Source organism: Melitaea cinxia, chromosome 9 (assembly GCF_905220565.1).
Source record: "Melitaea cinxia chromosome 9, ilMelCinx1.1, whole genome shotgun sequence".
Classification (NCBI taxonomy): Eukaryota; Metazoa; Arthropoda; class Insecta; order Lepidoptera; family Nymphalidae; genus Melitaea; species Melitaea cinxia.
In genome coordinates, this window is record NC_059402.1 from 12627205 (window position 1) to 12651033 (window position 23829).

General features: G+C 34.1%; 1 protein-coding gene across 1 annotated transcript; it reads left to right on the plus strand.

Annotated features, from left to right (window-relative positions):
• Positions 1–598: 598 nt before the first annotated feature.
• On the plus strand, positions 599–5877 carry LOC123656452 (centromere protein S-like). Its single transcript, XM_045592133.1, has 4 exons — positions 599–773; positions 1214–1371; positions 2606–2672; positions 5416–5877. The coding sequence occupies exons 1-4, from the start codon at positions 741–743 to the stop codon at positions 5641–5643; spliced, it is 486 nt and encodes a 161-aa protein (XP_045448089.1). The 5' UTR covers positions 599–740; the 3' UTR covers positions 5644–5877.
• The last annotated feature ends 17952 nt before the right edge of the window (positions 5878–23829 follow it).

Genomic DNA, 23829 nt, shown 5'->3' on the forward strand with positions numbered 1-23829 from the left:
ATTTTTATAAATCACTAGCTGACCTGGCGAACTTCGTATCACCTTATTTTTTTCAGAAATATAATAATAACATAATATATCAAAATAAAATATAGCCTATCTTTTAAGTTGGATCAAACTGCACACGGTGTGCAAATTTGACTAAAATCAGTTAAGTAGTTTAGGAGTCCATTGAGGACAAACATTGTGACACGAGATTTATATATATTAAGATTGTAAATAAAATGTTAAGATACTTTTGTAAAGTAGTTTTTTTTTTATCATTACAAAATGTATACCCGAATAATTATTTTATTTATACCTCGAATAGAACTTAAAATTAATATTTTATAATAAGGAACTTCGTTTCTATCTGTTGTTCCACAACACCACACGGTTTTTTTTTATTACATTGCGGTAAAAAAAGAATTTGGTAATTTCTATTTAGATTGCATTTGTTTATAATATATCGTCGATATGGATCAATCATACTAAGGTCGTGATAAGTAAATATTAAAATATTTAAAATTATTCAAAAGATATAAGATACCTTTAATCTTCAAATAGGTATATTAGTTATCTGCATAGATAAAATAGTTATATATAGTTATCTGTGATATCTGTCTGTGATTTTGACAGTCGGTCGGTAGGTTATGTTTATTTATTTATTGTTTATAAAACATAGTATTTATTGTTTGTTAGTAACTTAATAAAGAGGAGCACCTCTAAAAAAACTTACAACGTTTGTTTATTTTTATACAATGACAGCATACGAAAACTTGTCATCAAATCAGGTAGGCGCCAACTTTTAAGAAGTTATTAAACTATCAGTATTATGTATATAATAATAAATAGTGTTTCAATAAATCGTTTAATATCGTATCGTATCAATAGTGTTATAATAATGGCTAAGAATGTAATTTTATTTCGTATAAGTAATCTAACACGGATATTCTATAAATTTTGGTAATGAACAAACAAAAATTGTATTTATTATGATAACAAGAAAAAAAGTAGTATGCATATATATTGTTCATTTCACTACGTGCTTCGTTCAATGCATAGTACTCTGTGGTTAAATGATTTAATTTACGATTGCACAATTTATTAGATTATCAGAGAAATGTGATATTACTGCCATCTACTCCAATTTATATGATACTTTAAAAAAATAAAGTCTATAGTAGTTCTGTACTTTACCGCTAGATAGCGCAATTTAAAATTTTTGTTTTAGAAAGTTCGTGCTTCATTACATCGAGATGTTCTAAGCATTTGTAAAGAAACTAGCCACTACCTCGGTTTAGATATAACCGGGCAAGCTGTGGCCGTTATAGCAGAACTCGTGCTACGAAAAGTTTCAGTGTACGGAATGGATTTAGAAGCGTTCGCTAAGTAATTTTTATTGATATCGTATATGTAACAGCTTTATGCAATACTAGCAATACCTGTGCGATTAATTCGCACTAAATAAGTATGATAATTATCACTTTACAAAATTATAATTTCTTTTTTAACAAAAGCAATAACATATATATATGTATATATATATTCCCTACTACGAGTAACGATCGCTATCAGGTGTACATGATAACAACCGGGACCGACGGCTTAACGTACTCTCCGAGGCACGGTGGGGAGACCCACAAGGACTGCACAAACACCCAGACCACGGCAAACACCTGTATGGCCAATACAAATGTTTGTCATGAGCGGGGATCGAACCCGCAACCGCCAACGCAACAGGTACAATCCATGGCTGTAACCGTTGCGCCAACGCGGCGTCCCGCATTGGAGCAGCGTGGTGGATTAAACTCTGATCCTTCTCCTACATGGGGAAAGAGGCCTATGCCCAGTAGTGGGATATTACAGGATGAAGCGTATGTATATATAATTTAAACATAGATATATAATTTATGTGGAATAATTGTGAGGCTTTTTCTAAAAAGGGAGGCAAACATTTTAAACCTTAGTATATTAATATATATGATCTTCGATGATTGAAGAAAGATATTTCAAGTATCAAATTAGCCGTTCCTAGAAATCACAGTCGCTGAGATTTTGAAGTGTAACTTAATAAGTTTACATTTACTCAAAAATGATATACCTATCCTAAACCAATTGTGTGACCCATCGTTAGTTATAATCATAAACTTATTTATTTAAATATATACATTTTTTTTAAAATAATCCTTTTAATTTTTTAAATTGTTTTAAATTATTTATTTTAAATTAATCTATACCAATATTATAAAGGTGAAGGGTTTGTTTGTTTGATTGAACGCGCTAATCTCGGGAACTACTGGTCCGATTTGAAAAATTCTTTTAGTGTTAGATAGCGCATTCATCGAGTAAGGCTATAGGCTATATATCATCACGCTAAGACCAATAGGTGCGGAGCACCAATGAAAAATGTTTCAAAATCGGCATTTTTTTCCCTTTGAGAGCTACCGCTGCGTGCGCTGCGTAAACAGTTAAAGTTTCGCAAATTATTAAATTAGCAAATTATTAATATTGGCGTTAGTCCAAAGTAACTATTCCACGTGGACGAAGTCGCAGGAAGAAGCTTGTATATTATATTTGTTCTAAATTTTATGCTAAATTTATACCTATTTTTTTTTTAATGTAGGCACGCCAAACGCTCAGTGATAAATCAAGAAGACGTTAAACTATTAGCTAGAAGAAATAGTTCCTTGGTTTGTATAATTCATTAATTTAATTTTAATATTTTGAATACTACAAAGGAACAAGCGTATGATCCAGTTGTCACTTACCATACGAACACAACATTTCTTGAAAGCAGTATTATTTAGCTGTAATCTTCTGTTAAGGTTCTTTCCCAATCCGGCTGCCTCAAGTTTTGATTAAGGTTTTTCCTGCTGTGCCCCTAACTCAATAATTTTTGTTTTTAATAATTACCTATTTGGTTAGTAAAAAAAAAACAACAATTGAGCATTGTCTTGTCTGGAATTATCCATTGGAACTTTTTCAGAAAGTTATCATTTTTTTAAATGTAAGTTCTAAATTTTCTCATACTTTCTTTCTTCTTCTTCTTCTTCTTTAGGGTTAATGGCTTTCTTATATTTTCTTCATTGGTAAATAAAAAATTCTGATGCGCGGGTCTTCAACAAATGCCAATTTTAAATATAACAATGGGTTGGCGTAACTAGCTATTTCGCTAGCGGTGGCAGGTTCGATCTCTGGATGTTTCTCATGGTCTTGACGTGTGTTTGTATTCTTATTGAGCGTCGTTGAGTTAGTGTTATTAAAAAATTAAAAAAAAAACAAAAAAAGGAATTAACAAAAATATGGACATACGTCTGAAATAAATTATAATAATAATTATTATTATTATTAAGCCTCAATGCCTAGCGACAGGGTTCCATCAATAAACTAATTTTGATTACAATGAGTAGAATTTTTTGATAAAAACTTTCGGTACGTCAAAATAGCCAATAAAAATTATTTTATTATTTTTCACACAAAAACTATTACACCGATTGCAATAAAACTTTATACGTATTACGTACCTCGTCAAGAAGATCCAGAAAAAAGTTTCGCTACTTTTTATACATTCTTATACATATTAAATGCCCACGGAATCTAAAGTTACGCAAATAAAACTATAATATGATGGAATTAGAATTAGTCGTCTGTGATGTTTAAAATGAATTGAAATACCAAATGACATTTAAATATATAACTTCCGGTCAAATTATCTCGTGTTTATTAAAATCGATTCAAATCGAATGTTCCGTGTAATTTTTAAACCGTGGACAAATTTTCATCCTAATTTAAGAGCAACACTTCGTTCGCTACTAATGAATCGGTATCCGGCTGTTTAATTGCAATTTTAATTTAAATCCGATGCTGAATGCCTAACTAGCAGTTATGAATGTTGTTATTTATGCAATTGCTATTATCAACTTAAAATGATAACGTATTGTTGCAGTCCTAACTCTATTTATGTTTTTGATTGATATTGTTTAGGTTCTAGCCTCGCTATTTCTGTCGTTTACAACTTTTTAATTATAAAATAATAAATATTTAAAATGGTTTTCATTTTAATGCTAACCATAAGTATTGTGAAATTGTACTACGTACTGTGTGGCTACGGTACTAAAGAATATAGTCACCCCCTCTCTTCCCGTGGGTGTCGTAAGAGGCGACTAAGGGATAACACAGTTCCACTACCACCTTGGAACTTAGAAAGCCGACCGGTGGCGGGATAGCCGTCCAACTGCTGGCTTTGAAATACACAGGCCGAAGACGGGCAGCAGCGTCTTCGGTGCGACAAAGCCAGCCCTGCGGTCACCAACCCGCCTGCCCAGCGTGGTGACTATGAGCAGAGCACATGAGTTCGCGTTATTTTTGGCGTGAACTTGTGGAGGCCTGTGTCCGACAGTGGACTGTATAGGCTGTAATGATGATGATGATAATGATGATGATTGTGAAATTGAGGTAGGGTATAGCAGGAAAAAATCTTACTAAAAATTTGCAGCATTATGGGGTAAGTACCTTAACTCAAGTAATAAGGTGTTTATTTGGTAACTCTGGTAGCCAAAGCTCGCTTAGCGGTCCAAAAACGCCCTTACAGTGCACCTGGTATTGTAAGTAGGTGTTCTATATATTTAACTGAGTTAGGGCACAGTAAGCAAAATTTCCTGCTCAAAATATTGAGCAGCCTTACAGAAGATCACCGCTAAATAACACTGTTTTCAAGCAGTGTTGTGTTCCTGTGGTGAGTAAGGTATCAGAGCGCCTGGGGGAATTAGGGATGGGGTCGGCAACGCGCTTGCGATGCTTCTGGTGTTCCAGACGTCTTTAAGCTACGGTAACCGCTTACCACGAAGTGAGCCGTACGCTTGTTTGCTGATTTAGTTGTATATATATATTATAAAAAAATGTTACGGTAACCGCTTGCCATCAGACGAACCGTGCGTTTGTTGACACCTTTGTAGTATTAAAATAAAGATGTTATATAATGTTGATGTTTAGACAAACAAGACGGTTTTCGTTTTCGTCCATTGTTAATTCGAAATAGTAAAAACAAAAAACAAATAGTTTGCAATTTTTGTCCAAAAATAATTTGCAAACAATACAATTAGTGATCAAAATAAAATTTAAAGAACATTTTTAAAGAAGTTCATTGACCTTAGTGACGACATGGCAACATCGCATTTTTTATCATTATACTGGATGTTGCACTAGCAATAATAGATCACCGTTTGACACAGATATTTTTATAAGCAGATACAGATATACAGATATTTGTTGTTGTATACGTATTTGCACCTGGGACCTGTTTACTTTGATGATTTTATTTGTGTATTCTATTTTTTTTCAAAATAAACGTCTGTAGCATAATTGTAATTATAATATAATACAGTAAAAGTCTTTTCTTTTCTTGAAAATAATAATAATAGTCATTCTTTACAGAGAGAACGTCTAAATGGCTTATGTAAAAATATTCCATCAGCATCTAAAGAGAAGAAACGTAAAACAATACAAACTACTGTTACACCGGAATCAGATCCTAAGGAAGAGGATGATGAGAAACAGACGAAAAAACAAAAAACTACAGACGAATTAAATACGCCTATTTCAAGCGTATCAGGAGAACCTGAAATTATGGATCACGTTGAGACCATAGATCTTACATTATAAGACATACGCACTCTTAATTTGCATAAAACCAATAAAAAATGTAATAAATTATTTTTGTATTAGGTTATAATAGTACTCTAAGGACGTAAGTTTGCTGTATTGAGTCGTTTGCATAAAAATATAAGGCTAACCAATATTACATACAGTTATACCTCGAAAATAAACCGTTTTTGTAAAAAGTATGACGTTTAATATTTTTTTAAATAGTTAATAAAATAATAATTAAATAATAAATATATATTTTTTAATTTCTTTACCAATTATCTAATCGTCGACACATAAATTGATTATTTATATATATACATATAATAAAATGGTAGTAAAGTCAAAACTGTACATTGTATATTTTTTGTAAAGAATACTTGGGGTGTGATCTACAATCGATACCGAAGCCAAAAATATAATTTTTAGAATTTTTGTCTCTGTTTGTCTGTTTGTCTGTATGTACGTCCGGGATAAACTCAAAAAGTACTGCATGGATTTACTTCAAATTTGGCACGAATATTATTAAGAAGTCGGGTTAACATATAGGCTACAAATTATCACGCTATCACCTACGGGGAACGAGCAGTGAACCTTTATTTCTTCAACGCATTCTGTAACAACGTGTAATCTAACGACGCATATTTGAATGTTGTTGTTATTATATTAATAACCATGTCATAAGCTAGCTTCACACTATAAATAAAGACATTCTGTAATATATTTAGTATCAGCATTGCACCCGTGCGAAGCCGGGGCGGGTCGCTAGTATATAAATAATATGTAGCTAGTGTTATATGTGTCGGATGGCCCATTTACCGAGGAAGTCTAGAGTATTTTTTTCCTCAAATTAACACGTGTGAACCCGCGGGGCACTTACTATCTGTAACATAATAAAACTGGATCTTTTCTTTTTTGAAACAAAGTTGTGAATATTTGAATACACTTCTCTCAAAAAAAAATAGGTTGATTGAATATTGCGTTAATCTGTTCAGATTGGCGCAGCAAAGATGATAGGTATAATTAGACCGTTCGATATGATTATTATGATTCGTTATGTATTAAGAGCGTACGATACGTTCAACTTTACAACAACTTGTATGGTTAAAATATTGCGCGACGTGTTCACATTATCTAGGTAATAATTATTTTACTGTTTACAACATAATTTACGACGACACAGCACTGGTTTGTGGCTGTTGCGCTGGCGGTTGCGGGTTCGATCCCCGCACGTGACAAACGTTTGTAGTGGCCATACAGACGTTTTTCGTGGTGGTCGGGTGGTTGTGCAGTCTTTGTGGGTCTCAGTGGTGCCTCGGAAAGCACGTTAAGTCGTCGATGCCGGATGTTATCATGTAGAGCTGATAGCGATCATTACTCATGGTAGGGAATATATCTGACATTGGAGCAGCATGGTGGATTAAGCTCTGATCCTTCTCCTACATGGGAAAAGAGACATAGGCCCAGTAGTGGGATATTACAGGCTGAAGCGAACATAATTTTGGCTTTACTGTCTTATCAATTATCTTTTAAATTATTTGTATCATCTTTTTTTCTAATTAATAAGTAGATATGAAACTCATAAAAACAAAATTAGTCCGTTGCAAGGCAAACGAGTTTAAAATAAAAAAATAAAAAATCAACAGATTATACAAAAATTGTTTATCTATACAGGGCCCAAAGCGCAGATAACAAAAGTGAACGTGCAGACCGCGGATAGGTGCGCGACGCCAAAAAACTCGTTATACGAAACACAATTATCCGCGAATAGGGAAGTGAATGGAAAGTCTTATTTGTCTAAATATTTGTATAAAAATCATTATTAGTGAACAGGACTAATTACGCTAACATCATAATAACGATAGTTTAAATGAATGATTGTTATTCAATCACGCAAGAATGGAAATTAGTGAAAAGTAGAGAGATGGGTTGTAACTTAGAATTGACAAGGGTACTTTTTTATTTCGTAATAATAATTATGCGATTACTATCATCTGTGGTATAAATATCCGCGCATGGTTGTAAGCGTCAACGACATGAAAGTGCTGTTATTTTGGTTTACACACTATTATCGTCTTGTGCATTTGTTGAAAACTTGAAATATATTTATAAACAGAGACCACTTCACATCCACACATCCACTATTATCAACTACAAATATCGGATTAACTTCTCTATTTGTAACCAATAAAATAATTTTATTTTAAGTACAAAACTACAAAAGGCACAACTAAAGGTCGAGGCCCAGAAGGTAGAACAACGTAGGGCAACGGCCGCACCCGAATCTAAGCCGAGCTCGATGTCATTGGCGACATTTATCCAGGCAACCATCTCCCCGAAGCAAAGTAAGCTTCCCCATCATACCTCTCCCAAAAAGGCTGGACAGGGAGAGCGACTATCGGAGGCGCTGAGCAGGTTCACCAAAGACAATAGTCCGAGGCACCCAGCATCGTCACCGGCCGCTCGAACTAGGGCCGATATGGGACAAGTATCACCACCGAGACTTCGACCGGCGTCCACGCCGCTTCAACACGCGGAAAACGCCCTAATCGAGTTCCTGTCCATAATTAAGGCAAACCGCGAGATCTAAAAGAAAAACTGGTGCACCGCTATGGCAACAAGGTCAAGCAAAGGGTGCGTACTATGGCCTTCGTTCTGGTAAATGGCTTCCGTGAGGGTTCAAAAATCAACCGCCTAACGGTGGACGAAGCCCTCATGAACCATTTCTGAGCCATAGTAATGGCCGCCCGACTATCGGGAGCTGAGAAGGTAGTCCTCATCGGAGACATAAACCAACTGCCGTACATCGACAGGGATAACCTGTTCGAAATGCGGTATTGTAGACCAACCCTTATAACGACTATTTCGTGCGAGTTGTCGTGCACGCATCGTAACCTCAAAGACGTCGCCTGTGCCATCAGTGAGGTTTACAAGTCCATGTACAGCTCAAGCACAAAGATCCGATCTTTGCGAGTGGAGAGTCTCACAGGCGCGCGCATTCCTGTAGGAAGGGACCGAACCCTGTACCTGGTATTTACGCAAGAGGAGAAGAGATTACTGACTGACCAGGGATATGGGTCCGGTGAGGGATCGCGCGTCTTAACCATTCATGAGGCGCAGGGCCAGACCTATGAGGACGTCATCGTCCTCCAGACAAATACAAGGAGGCTCAAGATCCACGACAGCGTTTCGCACGCTGTAGTCGCGGTAACTAGACACACCAACACCTGTGTCTATTACACCGACGACCGTGACGACGCAATTGGTCGCTTTGTGGCGAGGGCAGCGGAGATGAAGGACAAGAAAATCCTTGAGCATAGTCTCAAGATGGCCATTCACCATAGAGATGCTGCCGTCATTGAGAATGTGCTCAAAATGTTGGAAAATGTAGAGGTGTGAAGACATCATTGTATTGTAAGTATAAATTGTGCGTAGATAAAAGTGTAAAGTAATATAAATAATAAAATTGAATGTAATAGTATAGGAATAGGATAATGTAATTGTAATGATAAGGCTTTATATATTTACTTAATAAGATAGGATTAGTCATATAATATATTAATAAAAAGTAAAAAAAATGAAATTTAAATGGATAAAACGATTCCTAAGCACAAAAAAAGTACCTAACTACTAACAATAACATAGGTTAAGTGTACATTGTAAGTAGCAAATAAGTGTACATATATTGTAGTTACAAAATAAGTGTAAATATAATAAAAATAATTAGTATATAAGAATATAAAAAAGCAATATGTAGAATAGTCTTGGTCAGTGGACTCGCGTCGACTTTTAGAAATTTGAAATTTTAAGACTAGTTATTAAGGCTTCTAGATTCTAAGTTGCGGTGAAGTACCGATGCATGTTAAAAAATAATAATAATATATGGAATAACAAAAGCACGGGCATAATAAGCCTGTGGATATATCACATAATTTAAAAAAAACTACAAAAGTTAAAATATTAAGGAAAAATATATTTCTATTTATAATAAATATTGTATTTTTATTTAAAAAGTTAAGTAGAGAAGGACTTTTCAAATTTAAAAATTCGCTTTCTATATACAATTGTTAAGACATTGTCTCAAATATACATTAATAGTATATAGGTACCTACTCGTACCTTGAGTGGAACCTAGTGTAAGTACTTATACATAGTTTAAATAAGTGTTAGTAAAAAAAAACATAACATTCGCAATTTCTTATGAAATTGCGAAAAAAGGTGTAAAGCTATCATACCGCTTACTACACTTATATCTGCTATATCTATCTAAATTATGAACTAAGTAATATAAGTTGAGTGTCATATATTACAGAAATAAATGTTTAATGCAGTTAAGTCACAACGGTTGTTATCTAGGAATAGGAAATGATTCATCTAATTGAACGTGGGCGTCATTGCGTTTGACCACTCGTTTATACTAATCATTGCATAAGTAAAATATGATAGACCTAATGTTTGTATTTAAATTATGTTTTAAAATGTTTCTCTTTTTTATTTCATCTTATAATATCATTAAATACAATAATAAGTATATTTCCTGCTTTACAAAATTTTATAATTGTTACGTCTAGTCTGACAATAAGTAGTTAAAATTTATTATCTGTGGCTTGTGGTTTTATTTGTGTTACTTGTGGTTTATAAAGAATATCGGGATAAAATTTTGCGCCATTGAGGTAGAAACTTCCATCCAAACTCTTGCATTTATAACAGTAGTGTGAAAATAGTCATTAAAGTTAATCTTTGATTTGATTTTTCATGAATTATTTAATAGCTAGCCGCGTATTAAACAGGTCACCGACGCCGCCCAGCATGGTGACTAAGGGCAAACACACAAAGTTCACGCCATTTTTGGCGCTAACTTGTGGAAGCCTATGTGTCCAGCAGTGGACTGTATTAGGCTGAAGTAAATATCAAACCGAAAATCTAGTTAACTACTGAATACATACATAGACTTACAGTTTTCTTATGACTAAATAATTGTGTTTGCTCGCAAACGAAAAAAAACCGACTTCAATTACATCGACAAGTAATACAACGTAGATCGACGAAAAAATAGTCAAGCAACTACGCGTTATCAAAGATTACTCAAAAAGTAGTTATCAGATCTCGATAAAATTTATATGTGACCATATGATAAACATCAGCTTTCGATTAAATTAAAAATTATCAAAATCGGTACACCCAGTAAAAAGTTATTACGGATTTTCAAGAGTTTCCCTCGATTTCTCTAGGATCCCATCATCAGATCCTGGTTTCCTTATCACGGTACCAAACTAGGGATATCTCCTTTCCAACAAAAAAAGAATTATCGAAATCGGTACATCCAGTAGAAAGTTATGCGGTATAATACAACGTAGGTCGACGAAAAAAGCGTCAAGTAAAAACGCATTATTAGATATAACTCGAAAAGTAGTTGTTAGATCTCAAATAAATTTAAATGGGACCAATTGGCACACACCACCTTTCGATTAAAACAAAATTTGTCGAAATCGGTCCACCCGGTCAAAAGTTCTGATGTAACATACATAAAAAAAAAAAAAAAAAAAAAAAAATACAGTCGAATTGAGAACCTCCTCCTTTTTTGGAAGTCGGTTAAAAAATTCAAAATGTGGACCTAACCGCGAGTAACTAAGCGGTAACAGTCACTCTACAATGTACGTGAAACCCTGAAAACATTTCTGAGTTTACAAACAGCTGTTAAAAATAAAAGTAATATCGTCCCTACTCATGTCTCTGTTCGAGGTAGTTAATTACTCCTATAACGACAGTTAGAGCATAATGAGATTTTTGCAATTCAACAGTAGCACATTACAGGGTGTTGTTTGTCAACCCCCTCCAACTGACCGATGGGGTGGGAGGATGTTATTAGGCGGCTTTGTTATTGAATTTCATATAAAATGTTCATATATTTATAAATTAAATGTAAATACGTACTCTTGGTTTTATTGTGATAATTTTTGATGACATTAATAATTATATTTTCCTTTCATTTTCTTTTTTACAAATCGAAATGCCTTCTTTTTAAAATATCTAAGAGAACTTTGAAACCGTTTAAAAATTTTAAAATACACGGTACACGGCTCAGCATAGGTACACCATCTCTAAACAGAGATGGCGTACCTGTGCTGTAGTTCATAAGTGTACCTAATCATATTATTCAACTCTGTACTAATTTCTTTATCAGTAAGTCACATACTATTCTATTAATAACTAGTTGTTACCGGCAACTTTGTTCCCATTTAACTTTATCACATTTTTACCGTACAGTTTTCTGGGATAATAACATTTATTTTTATTTGTTTATAAAACTTTATTGCACACACAAAAAAGAAGATACATTTTACAACCATTAGAACAAATAATGTATGCAAAGGCGGCCTTATCGCTTATAGCGATCTCTTCCAGGCAACCTTTAATAAAAGTAGTATGTGAAAAATATGTCGGTAATAGTACTAACGTACTATTCCAAACAAAAACCAAACCCTGAATCAAATTTTATAGTTTCAACTCTTCTGGCGTAATTGAAAAATAAACATGTATCCATCATCATCAGCCAGTTAGAGTACTACTTACTTTTAAGGTTTTTGGCACTCGTCGGTAGGTTGGTACTTTTTTAATATGTACCTAATCAAAAAGAATATTTTTGATAAAGCACAAAAATAGTTAGCAAGCCAAATGATGAGTAAGCAAAGTATTTTTGTATATTCTCTCATTTAGTCCAAGTTTCCGCAGACTGATCATCAAACAGGCCCGATCTTGTCTCAGATGCGTTAATGAATATTCAATTGTCTTCGTCCAGCAAATCCTTACATTATATTACAATGACTGTAGACATATTCGAAGTCGTATTTTACTGTCTGATTGCGCCAGACATAAAACCACCCAGAGACAGTCATTTGTGATAGTGTATATTAGTTCGAATTGTAAACAGTTGAGAAATTTTAAATTGCGATTAACTTTAACGATCCTTATTTCATTACATTATAACAGTCCCCTAGCAGTGTCTTTGCCTTTTGCTCCAGCGTTGATGGTTAGTCTTAAGATTTTTGCAATGCAATTGAATATACTTAGTTTAATAATCGTTTCAACACTTTACAATAAATGAATTGATACTTTTAGATTCAAGTCGGTTTTCTTGACTATAAAATATAATAGAATAAATAGCCTGCTTGATTTCCTCTCTCTTTATAGCGCCTCGCCTTATTTATGGAATCTCTAAATAAATTTAGCATCTTCTTTTCTTACATTCGTATTATATTATGAAGTATAAGTAAAAATTTATTACTAAAAATATGATGTAAGAAAAATTGAATTTGTGGCTTGTTTCGAATATAAAAGTGTCATCGGTCGAAGCGGACTGCAATGCAATTAAACTAACACGATAATCGACAAATAGCAAGAAGAACAAACTAGCCATGTACCGAATGCCCCTAGCTATGATCTAGGCTCTAGCTGCAGATAGGACTGCGGTGCTCATTAAAATATGTAAATGCTGCCCTGAGACATTACGCAGATAGGTGCTTCTGACTTATTGACTGGACGGTTTCAAGCGATATGTAATAATTTAGGACATATTTTGTAGATTAGTTTTAACAATATCATAAAACACAGTGCACATAAATTGTTTTTTTTTTCTGTAAATAAAAAAAATAAAAATATCAATATAATATCATATTGTGATGTGTACTAAATACTTAATTATTGTTAAAATTATAAAGCATAAGAATTTATATTTGCGTAACATGGCGAGAGAACTTGTTTTACGGTAATTATTCTTATTTTTTAAGATAGTGTTATTTCTTTGTTGCGGAGTGCTTGCTGTTTGTTTGTCGTTAGTGATTGGTGATGGGTGCTGGCCATTGAACCCTGAATGAAACCGAGTTTTTTTTTAGTTTAGACCCTTTATTTATTTATAGTGGAGTTTTTGGATCAAATATGAAAGACTTACTTTTTATGCAGTATCCAAAATATAATTTGAAATGTGTGTATTCACCAAATCGCCTCACCAACTCTGAAAAGGTTAAATTGTTTTGTTGTAACCTTAAGTTTTTACGAGAGTTGCAAGTTACGAAATGAAACATTTAATGTGTGACGAATTTTCCTATTTTATTTGATACAAAAAGAAAAACAAATACCTTCCGCAGGAAAATTTAACAATAATTCTAAAGAACTACGTAGTTTGCGATTTAAACGCGTTTAAAGCAACAATCAAACTAGCATATCTTTTTCCGAAAAAAAAAAAGAAAATTATTTTGATAAACACTACAGCATAACACCGTCCCGGAGTTGTGAACGCATTACTCGTTTGCAGGGCACCTACCGCGCGCAACTATTTAGTATCATTACAAATGTCGCTCGCCGTGTCCGTAGTCCGAGCCGTCTCTGTGTGCGAGCTACCGTTCCTTATTAATAAGTATTGGAGGGACACTTAATGTGGAAAGGACTTTTATTCTTTTAATAAATGCATTGTCTTAACACTATATGAGTATTTATGTACACTAATATTATAAAGATAAAAAGTTCTTTTTCAATGAAGGTTAATCTTTAAATGTATCAATATTTTCTATATAGAAATTATATAAATTTTATATTTAATTCACGTAATTGTAATCGTGGTATTGCATATAAGTTCGATTTTATATCACACTATTGTTTTTTTTGTTTCTATACCATTGTCATCTGTCACTTTCATCTATCAATGTCATTATGTCTTCACAAATTTAGTATTTGATAAACCTACAAGTGTTTAATTTTTGAAAAAAAAAATTAGACATGAAATCTTATCAATTAATGAAATTATCTTAGAAAAGAATTTTGCTTGTAATAAAATACATACAAATCTATCTGGTTTTCTAAGTTCGATATTACAATAACTCATTACGCTCGATTACTAAAAATTAAAACGTTGCAAGGTAAATAAAAACTTTTAAAAATACTAGGAATGTAGGTTTAAGATTGAGTGAGATTTTACTTTACAGTTTTTTTTATGTAAATTAAAAATTAATTAAGTTTATCTTACATTAATGACTTACTTCATTTATCCTACATGCAAATCTTTTGAGGAATCCACTTCCACACTGTGTCGCTGTCGATCGTTACCCCGGCCCGCTGAAGTAAGCAAGTGTTGTTTTGTTGTCCTCGTCATTACGTACCTTTCAGCTCATTACAACAACTGGTAACAGATCACTCGCTTAATTTGTGCATTTCCGATCCGAAGATATTCAAATTTCAACCCTAATGATGTACGGGAAATGTTAATAAAATGTTAATGTGGCGAAAGCGGTTGTCCCGGCTACAATAAGTGACAGATTTGCTTGACAAGGGAGCTTGTTTGCGACGTATGAATAAGTCACGAACGGTTTTTTGTCTATTCTATTATTTATGAAGCTTTGTCTGGAGATTTAAGATTAAGGAATTGTATCGAAACGTTTACGGTTTTGAAGGATGGTTTTAAAGGGTAGGGTATCTGTTCATTTTACAGTGCTGCATATTTTGTTGAATTGGTTGTCAAAATACTATACTAATGAGATTTATTATGATATTATTATATAAATTAAATAAAATGAATTACTTATAACTAAAAGTAAATTAAGCTAAGAATAAATTAAGTTTTTAATAACCTTATATTTTGTATTTATGTTATCGGCGTAGAACTGCTGACAATTACATAATAGAAAAAAAGTTCTTTCTACAACCATCTTACCGATTCTACACTGACCGGTGCGTTTCTGAATCCTATTACTTTTGAACTAGTGGAAGAACTAGTAAATCACAGAGTAAGTTTAAGTGTAGTAAGTTTTGTAATTTATTGTAGCTCCTCATTAAGATTTGGCATGTAACCATTTCCAAATACAAGCTTTTGAGAATTTTCGCAGACCGAACAGTTCACTGACCGAACAAATTTAAGATTTATAAATCTTTTTTTAATTTTTCAAATTATTGCCGATAATTCTCAACATAACTCACACTCATGAAAAAATTTAACTTGTTTTGTGTTGTAAAATGACGGTTCAAAAGTTTTCGATTATGATTTTCGTTTTTGCTTGGGTAAGCTCCAACTTCCTTCCATTAAACATGAAGAGGAGGCTATTGTACAATAATAGAACGTTTAGAGACTGATTCTAAAGATTACAATCACGTTTAGCTAAATTATAATTTCTTAAGGTTAATTTTTTTTTTTTTTTTTGATATCGCAGGGTAACACATTTACGGGTGTTATCCAGGATGCCCGGGTAGGCATTCCTAGACCGTATGTCGTATGTCTGTCGTATGCCGTATGTCTAAAGTTAACTCTAATCTTGTGTACTTTTTATAGTAGGTAGTAGTTCTAAATTAGCTTATATTGTAATTCAGAGTCGAATAAGAGTTATTTATATACAGCGTTCTTAACCACAGCTTATAAACTTACAGTTTCATCAAATAGTGTAAATAAGTGCAAAACTTTTTCGTTAAAGTATTGTCTTTCTTTCATTACGAAAGTCTCAAATAATTAGATACTTTCACATCGTCTGTGAGAATTTTTCACTTTCAAGAGAAGTTTTCACTTTTACAATTGCTATTATAATTATATTACCAATGATAGATTTTTATTCTAAATTCATGATTTCTCAGAGGATGAAAGGATCATAACCTGCTTTTCAAAGTTCACGTCAGTACGTACATAACTAACAAATAACGTTTTCTACTGGTCCCACTAGGATATTTCTGGGATATTCTGTTTAAGTAAGCCTTGAAACGCAGGCGAGAGGTGTGTTTCGGATACTTGTTTGCGTTTCAAATATTAGTCATCATCGTCTGTTTGAGCACATTTGACATCAGTTGCAGACAAACATGAGAATTGGCTGTTAAAATACTCAACACGGGCAAAACAAATTCAAAGGTAAACGTTACATTTATATATATTTTTTGAATTCTTCTCGAAGAATTTTCTCCTTAAGCATTGAGAATCTTTAAACTAAAGACTCTATGAGACTCTATAAAGTCTCAGACATTTCTTTTAGTTCATTAGAAAGCTAGGACGTATGTTATTATTCAGTTCAAGACTATAATTATTAGTTTAGCAGCGCTGCATTTCATGCAAATTTTGACTAAACATATAGCAAAAAAACTTTTTTGAAGTGCACGGTTCAGCCGCACATACATATCACCCCATCAGCATTTTACACTAGTTGCACGAATTATTAGCTATATACATCAGTTCACGTATCATCGTGCGTTCATATTTGTCACAGTGAGTTCGTGAGCTCACTCATAGCAATTAAATATTATTAAATATATTTACAAAATATTACATAATATATTTACATTTAAACTTTTATTTTTATATCTGTTATTTACAATAATCTGCAGTCGCCAGTTAGGTGTAACATACAAAAAGAGTAACTGCGGAGTTTCTTGCCGATTTTTCTCTGCAGAATCTACATTCCGAATCGGTGGTAGCTTTACTGTGACTATAACAAATTTAAAAAAACAAATATAATTTTAATTTTCTAAAATAACGATTCAAAACGCTTTTAAAGCCTATGAATAAAGTTATTTTTGATTTCGATTTTCATTTTTAAGATTTTGTTAATATTAACATTGAAATAGCTGTTATTAAGGCTGTGGTAATGGCCAACTCTTGTTGTCTATTCACGTCTTGAATAATTCATTGTAATCAGTGCATTAGGGACCGTTTAGTCAACCTACGCGCTGCTTAACTTAGATAATGTTAAATATATCATTATCTAAGTTAAGCAGTAGTGCATAGAAAGGAATTGTTAAGAAAATTGCCTTTTAAGAAAATCACTCACACTGACTCACTTACTTCAGCCTATCGCAGTCCACTGCTGGACATAGGCCTCCACAAGTTCGCGCCAAAAATGGCGTGAACTCATGTGTGTTGCCCACAGTCACCACGCTGGGCAGGCGGGTTGGTGACCGCAGGGCTGGCTTTGTCGCACCAAAGGCGCTGCTGCCCGTCTTCGGCCTGTGTATTTCAAAGCCAGCAGTTGGATGGTTATCCCACCATTGATCGGCTTTTTAAGTTCCAAGGTGGTAGTGGAACAGTATTATCCCTTATTCGCCTCTTACGACACCCACGGGAAGAGGGGGTTGCTATATTCTTTAGTGCTGTAAGCACACAGTAGTTATAATTTATATAATAATAATATTCTTTAATACTTACCAAAGAAAAATAAAAGTTGTGTTTACAACATTAAGACTGTTACATCCATGTAATTATACTATGCCTTTCGTTCGCGACTTCGTCCGCGTGGATTACAGGGTTTTGGCAGTTCCGTTTTCTCACGATAAAATTAAAACCATGTCACTCAGTGATAACTTAGCATTCAGCTAGAGAAAGAATTTTAATCAATGGTTTTTTTTTTTTTTTAAGTAAAACTTCTTAACGCAAGCTTGACTTTGGGAGTAAGCTAGAATGAAGATAGAAAGAGAAAGAATTACGTTTCGTAAGTTTTACTTCAGTCGTGTGGTCTAAAGCACACTGTTTTTTTTTTAATTTACCCATTACAAACAAACAAAAAATCAAATATTTCCCTTTTATAATATTAATGTAAAAATGATATGAGCAGTTTTATTATAGGCCTATCATAAGTAGGAGCAATCGTTTTCGATTCAATACGTGCACCGAATGTAACTGACATTTTTTGGTTTTGAACTTAATTATCGACAAAATAGCGAAAAAGTTATCGCTCGCGTGGGATCGGGCGTTGTGAAGGTCGGTAGTTGTAGGTTTGATTATTGCTTATAAATGAAAAAAAAAATATTTATAGCTAAAAAATTTTTTCTATTTTTTAAATAATAGTGGTAAGCAGTTCTACTGATTTTATTAATGTGTTTCTAAATAAGTTCTAATTATTTATTTACCTAATTTACAATGTTTTTTTTTTTTATATCGAACATGTAACATCAAATGAACTATTAATATTCAAAACCTAAAAATAATAAATTTCTACATATAAACATATCTAAGCTTTAATCTATACTTAAAAATAATTTTCAAAATTTTATTGTGTGTGTTGTTTGTGTTTCAAAGTTATGCATAAACATTGCACAACTAAGGAACTAATTATTTATTTATAGAAAATTAAGGTATAAAACACATAATGTAATCAATGCTTTCAGCTGCATAAATAACAACTACTATTCGCGCCTTTATCCAAACTTCCAAAATGACTATCAGTAAACTTACAAAAATATTGCTTATAGACTTTATGTAAAAAACAAATGAAGCTACAGCGCGATACATAACAACGTAAACACGGTAATACATAAATGAATGATTGTTATTTTATTTTTCAATTGTCGATGCGGTCGAGCGGGCCGATCGCCCAAGAATTAATAACGTCAGCACAGAGTTGGAAACCGCGACAATCTACACTCAAAAAGAGCGATTTTTTTTCATTTTTTTTACAATTCGTAGCCGATAGTTTTTTGCGGTTGATGACCACTACCCTTTATGACTACAGTGGATGTTTTAATAGGCCCCGACAGACCCAGTTGATGTGAGGATGCAACTAACAAGATTTTTTTATTCGACTTTCCTTTTCGAGTTCTGAATTTATTGAATAGGTACGCTTTGATGCAAAATTTTAATTGTATCAGTTTTAACATTGGGTATAAATTTGTGGAATGTTAAATATAATTTTAGAGGATTAAAGACACGAGTAACATGTGTTTTTATTGTTAATTATTTATTTATCAATAATAAATTGTGACATATAATAAATAAAGAAATATAAAAAAAAAATGTTCTTAAAATTAAAAATATACTATTTCTAAAGAGTTATGGCGGAATTGACTCGTGTATTGTTATATACCTACTAGATCGTTCAATAAGTCCCGAGACTAACCTGGAAATGGCGCATATATTAAAAACTCTTTTGATTTTTAAAAAGTACTGGCTATCAAGAATATGTGTCAAATTTTTAAAAATGGAACAATAAAATTATTGATTTTGAAACATTTAAGTGACGCTACGGTTGTAATTTCGATACAATGGAAAAAAACGAGTTTCGCGTGTTGATAAAACATTGTTTTTTAATGGGAAAAAATACCGTTGAAGCACAGCAATGGCTTATAAAAGGTTATGCAGGATCAGCTCCCTCTAAAGCAACCATTTGTCGGTGGTATGCCGACTTCAAACGCGGTCGCATGGACACCAATGATGGGGAACGCTCTGGTCGTCCAAATGAAGCAGTGACTCAACAAAATATTAACCAAGTCCTCAAAATCGTATTGGAAGATCGGAAGGTAAAAGTGCGAGAGATAGCCGAGATAGTGAAGATTTCAGCTGGTAGTGTTTTCACTATTTTACATAAAAATTTGGCCGTGAAAAAGCTTTTTTCTAAGTGGGTGCCGCGTTTGCTTACAACTAATCAAAAGGAACAACGTATCAATGATTCAGAGCGATGTTTGGCGCTGATGAATCATAATAAAAAAGATTTTTTACGTCGGTATGTAACAATGGATGAAACCTGGATATACCCTTTCACTCCGGAATCCAATCGGCAGGCAGCGGAGTGGAGAGCGGCTGGTGAAAGCCGCCCGAAGCGTCCAAAGACTCAGAAATCGGCCGGTAAGGTTATGGCGTCTATATTTTGGGATGCGCATGGAATACTTTTCACCGACTACCTTGAAAAGGGGCAAAATATAAATAGTGACTATTACATGTGCTTATTGGAGCGATTGAAGTACGAAATTGCGGATAAACGGCCTCACATGAACAAAAAGAAAGTGGTGTTTCACCAGGACAACGCGCCTTGTCACAAGTCCGTGAGAACGATGGTCAAAATTAACGAATTGGGCTTCGAATTGCTTCCTCATCCCCCTTATTCGCCAGACTTGGCCCCCAGCGATTACTGGCTGTTTGCAGATCTCAAAAAAATGCTTCAGGGTAAGAAATTTGACTCAAATAGTGAAGTTATCGCAGCAACGGAGGCTTATTTTGAAGCCAAAGACAAATCGTTCTACACACATGGGATAGAAAAGTTAGGAAAGCGTTGGAGGGACTGTATTGCTCTTGGAGGAGACTATGTTGATGAATAAAAATTAATTTTATAAAAAAGACCTTTTTTAGTACTTAGTCTCGGGACTTATTGAACCACGTGTTAAATACTATTAAAAGGGAAATTTTCTAATGTCTGCTGTTGCAAGTTTTTTTTTACTATAAGTAGGTCGGCAAACAAGCGTACGGCTCACCTGATGATGGTTAGCGATAACCGTAGCTTATAGACGTCTGTAACACCAGAAGCATTGCAAATGCGTTGCCGAGACCAATTCCCCCCAGGAGCTCTGGTCACCTTACTCACCGACGGGAACGCAACACTACTTGAAAGCAATATTATTTCGCTGGGATCTTCTGTAAGATCGAGGAGTCCCAGGCGTGGGGTAGTAACCTTAGTCGGCCATATTTTGAGCAGGAAATTTTCTGCTGTGCCCTACCTCAGTTAAAACATTCTTTTACAATATATATGTGATGTTTTTAAATAGAACATACTGAATCAGTTTGTATATGTGTCATAAAAGAGTAGTATTGGTTGGGTTTGGCGGAAAATTTTCCTACCACTAGTAATGATGGCTATTATATGTAGTTACTATGTCAGCAACTGTTCACGATGGGGAGATCAACAAGGATATGTATGCAGACTCGTAACAAATACAAATCAAATACATATGTCTGTACTGTGTGGCTACGGTACTAAAGAATATGGCCACCCCCTCTCTTCCCGTGGGTGTCGTAAGAGGCGACAGAGGGATAACACGGTTCCGCTACCACCTTGGAACTTAAAAAGCCGACCGGTGGCGGGATAACCATCCAACTGCTGGCTTTGAAATACACAGGCCGAAGACGGGCAGCAGCGTCTTCGGTGCGACAAAGCCAGCCCTGCGGTCACCAACCCGCCTGCCCAACACACATGAGTTCATGTTATTTTTGGCGTGAACTTGTGGAGGCCTATGTCCAGCAGTGGACTGTATAGGCTGTAATGATGACATATGTCTGTAGACACTTCTAACTGCTTCATTAGAATGTAGTAGGTATATGGTAGTAGGTATATGGTGATAGGAAACTGTAAATTGTATAGAAGTTGCTAATTTGATATTTTAAACTCGGTTTTTTTAGTGCATTACTGTATAAAGATACACGGTAGGTGTATTCAATTATAATACTTTTTCTAATATTCTCAACTAATCAGTTACATTTAACAGATAAACACATCCCAAACACACTTCAACGCGGTACAACACGGCTTTCGTAAAAAATTTTTACGTTAGTACGTTTATTATTAATTTTAAATTATTATTAGTCAGTTTTTTTTTGTCAATACGATATTAAATCGGTTTGATTAAATGTCATAGCCGTGTACACCACCCCTTTTCTTCCTGTGGAGTGTCCTAGGCGACATAGTCCGTCTGACACTGTCTAAATCGTCTGCAATAGACGGACTAAGGCCGATGATGATGAAATGTCATAGGCAATAATATTTATGAATTTATTTTTGTGATAATAATATTCAACAAATAGCTGTTGTCCTATACCTTATTGTCTGTGTTATATTTAGTGTGTTTCCATCTTGTGATTATTTTTAATGCTTTCTGTATATCAACATATGTATTTGCCATCAGCGAATTAAGAATAGGAGAGGTATTTTACGTGTCGTTAGCCTAACAATAATTTTGAATATCTGCGTTCTGGTTCTCAAACATAGTGCACCGGTTTATTTATAGACGAAACGGTCACGTTCTAACAACTAAAACTCGTGCATTTTCATTACAATAAATAAATTGCTTTTGTTATACAGTCAGTCAGTCAGTTCAGCCTATTGCAGTCCACTGCTGGACATAGGCCTCCCCAATTTCGCGCCAGACACACAAAATATTATAATTTTGTTGACTTTTACACAAATATAAATGTTTGCTTTTTAGTTTTTGATACTCCACTTACCTTCCTTCTTAATTTCACCTACATTTATTGCTTCGTGTGCTTCGATAAGGAATAGCTTTATACTTTATAGTTTACCTTTATTAGGATAATGTATCTTTTGAATGAAATATTAAAATTCGTATATAATATATAAACTTATTGATTATTACATACTGGCGACCCGCCCCGGCTTCGCTCGGTTGCAAAAACTATCAGTGTTCCTCTTCTATATTATACTTGTATTATACATATAACCCTTCCTCTGAAATCACTCTATTTAACCGACTACCAAAGAAAGAGGAGGTTCTCAATTCGACTGCATTGTTTTTTATGTAACTTCAGAACTTTGACTGGCTGGACCGATTTCTACAAAAAAAAATTTAATCGGAAGGTGGTGTGTATCATTTAGTTCCATTTAAATTTGTTTTTATTTATTCAGCGTGGTGGATTAAGCTCTGATCCTTCTCCTACATGGGGAAAGAGTCCTACGCCCAGTAGTTGGATATTACAGGCTGAAGCGAAATTTATTTGAGATCGAACAACAATTTTTAATGCATTTTTAATTCACTATTTTTTGTCGATCTACGTTATATTATACCGCATAACTTTTTACTGAGTATAACGATTTTAATTATTTTAATTTTTTTTTATATCACTAGGTCGGCAAACAAGCGTACGGCTCACCTGATGGTAAGAGATTACCGTAGATTATAGACGCCTACAATACCAGAAGCATCGAAAGCGTGTTGCCGACCCAATCCCCAATCCCCCCCAGGAGCTCTGGTCACCTTACTCACCAACAGGAACACAATACTGCTTGAAAACAGTATTATTGAGCTGTGGTCTTCTGTAAGGTCGAGGTACCTCCCCAGTCGGGCTGCTCCATATTTTGAGCAGGAAATTCCTGCTGTGCCCGACCTCAGTTAGCTTATGCTTGTTATTTTAATTTAGTTGAAAGCTGATGTTTATCATGTGGTCACATTTAAATTTCATCGAGATCTGAGAACTTTTGAGTAATCTTTAATTAATCTTTAATTGAAGTAAATACTTGACTATATTTTCATCTACCTACGTTGTATTACTTGTCGATGTAATTGAAGTTGGTTTTTTTCGTTTGCGAGTAAATACAATTATTACGAAAGAAAACCACATCAAAATCCGTTAGGTAGTTTTAAAGATCTAAGCATACAGAGAGTGGTTAGCGACTCTTTTTCATATTATGTAATGATACCTTAAATCGGTATTGAATAATACAATTTGTCAAAACAACTAAGTAAAAC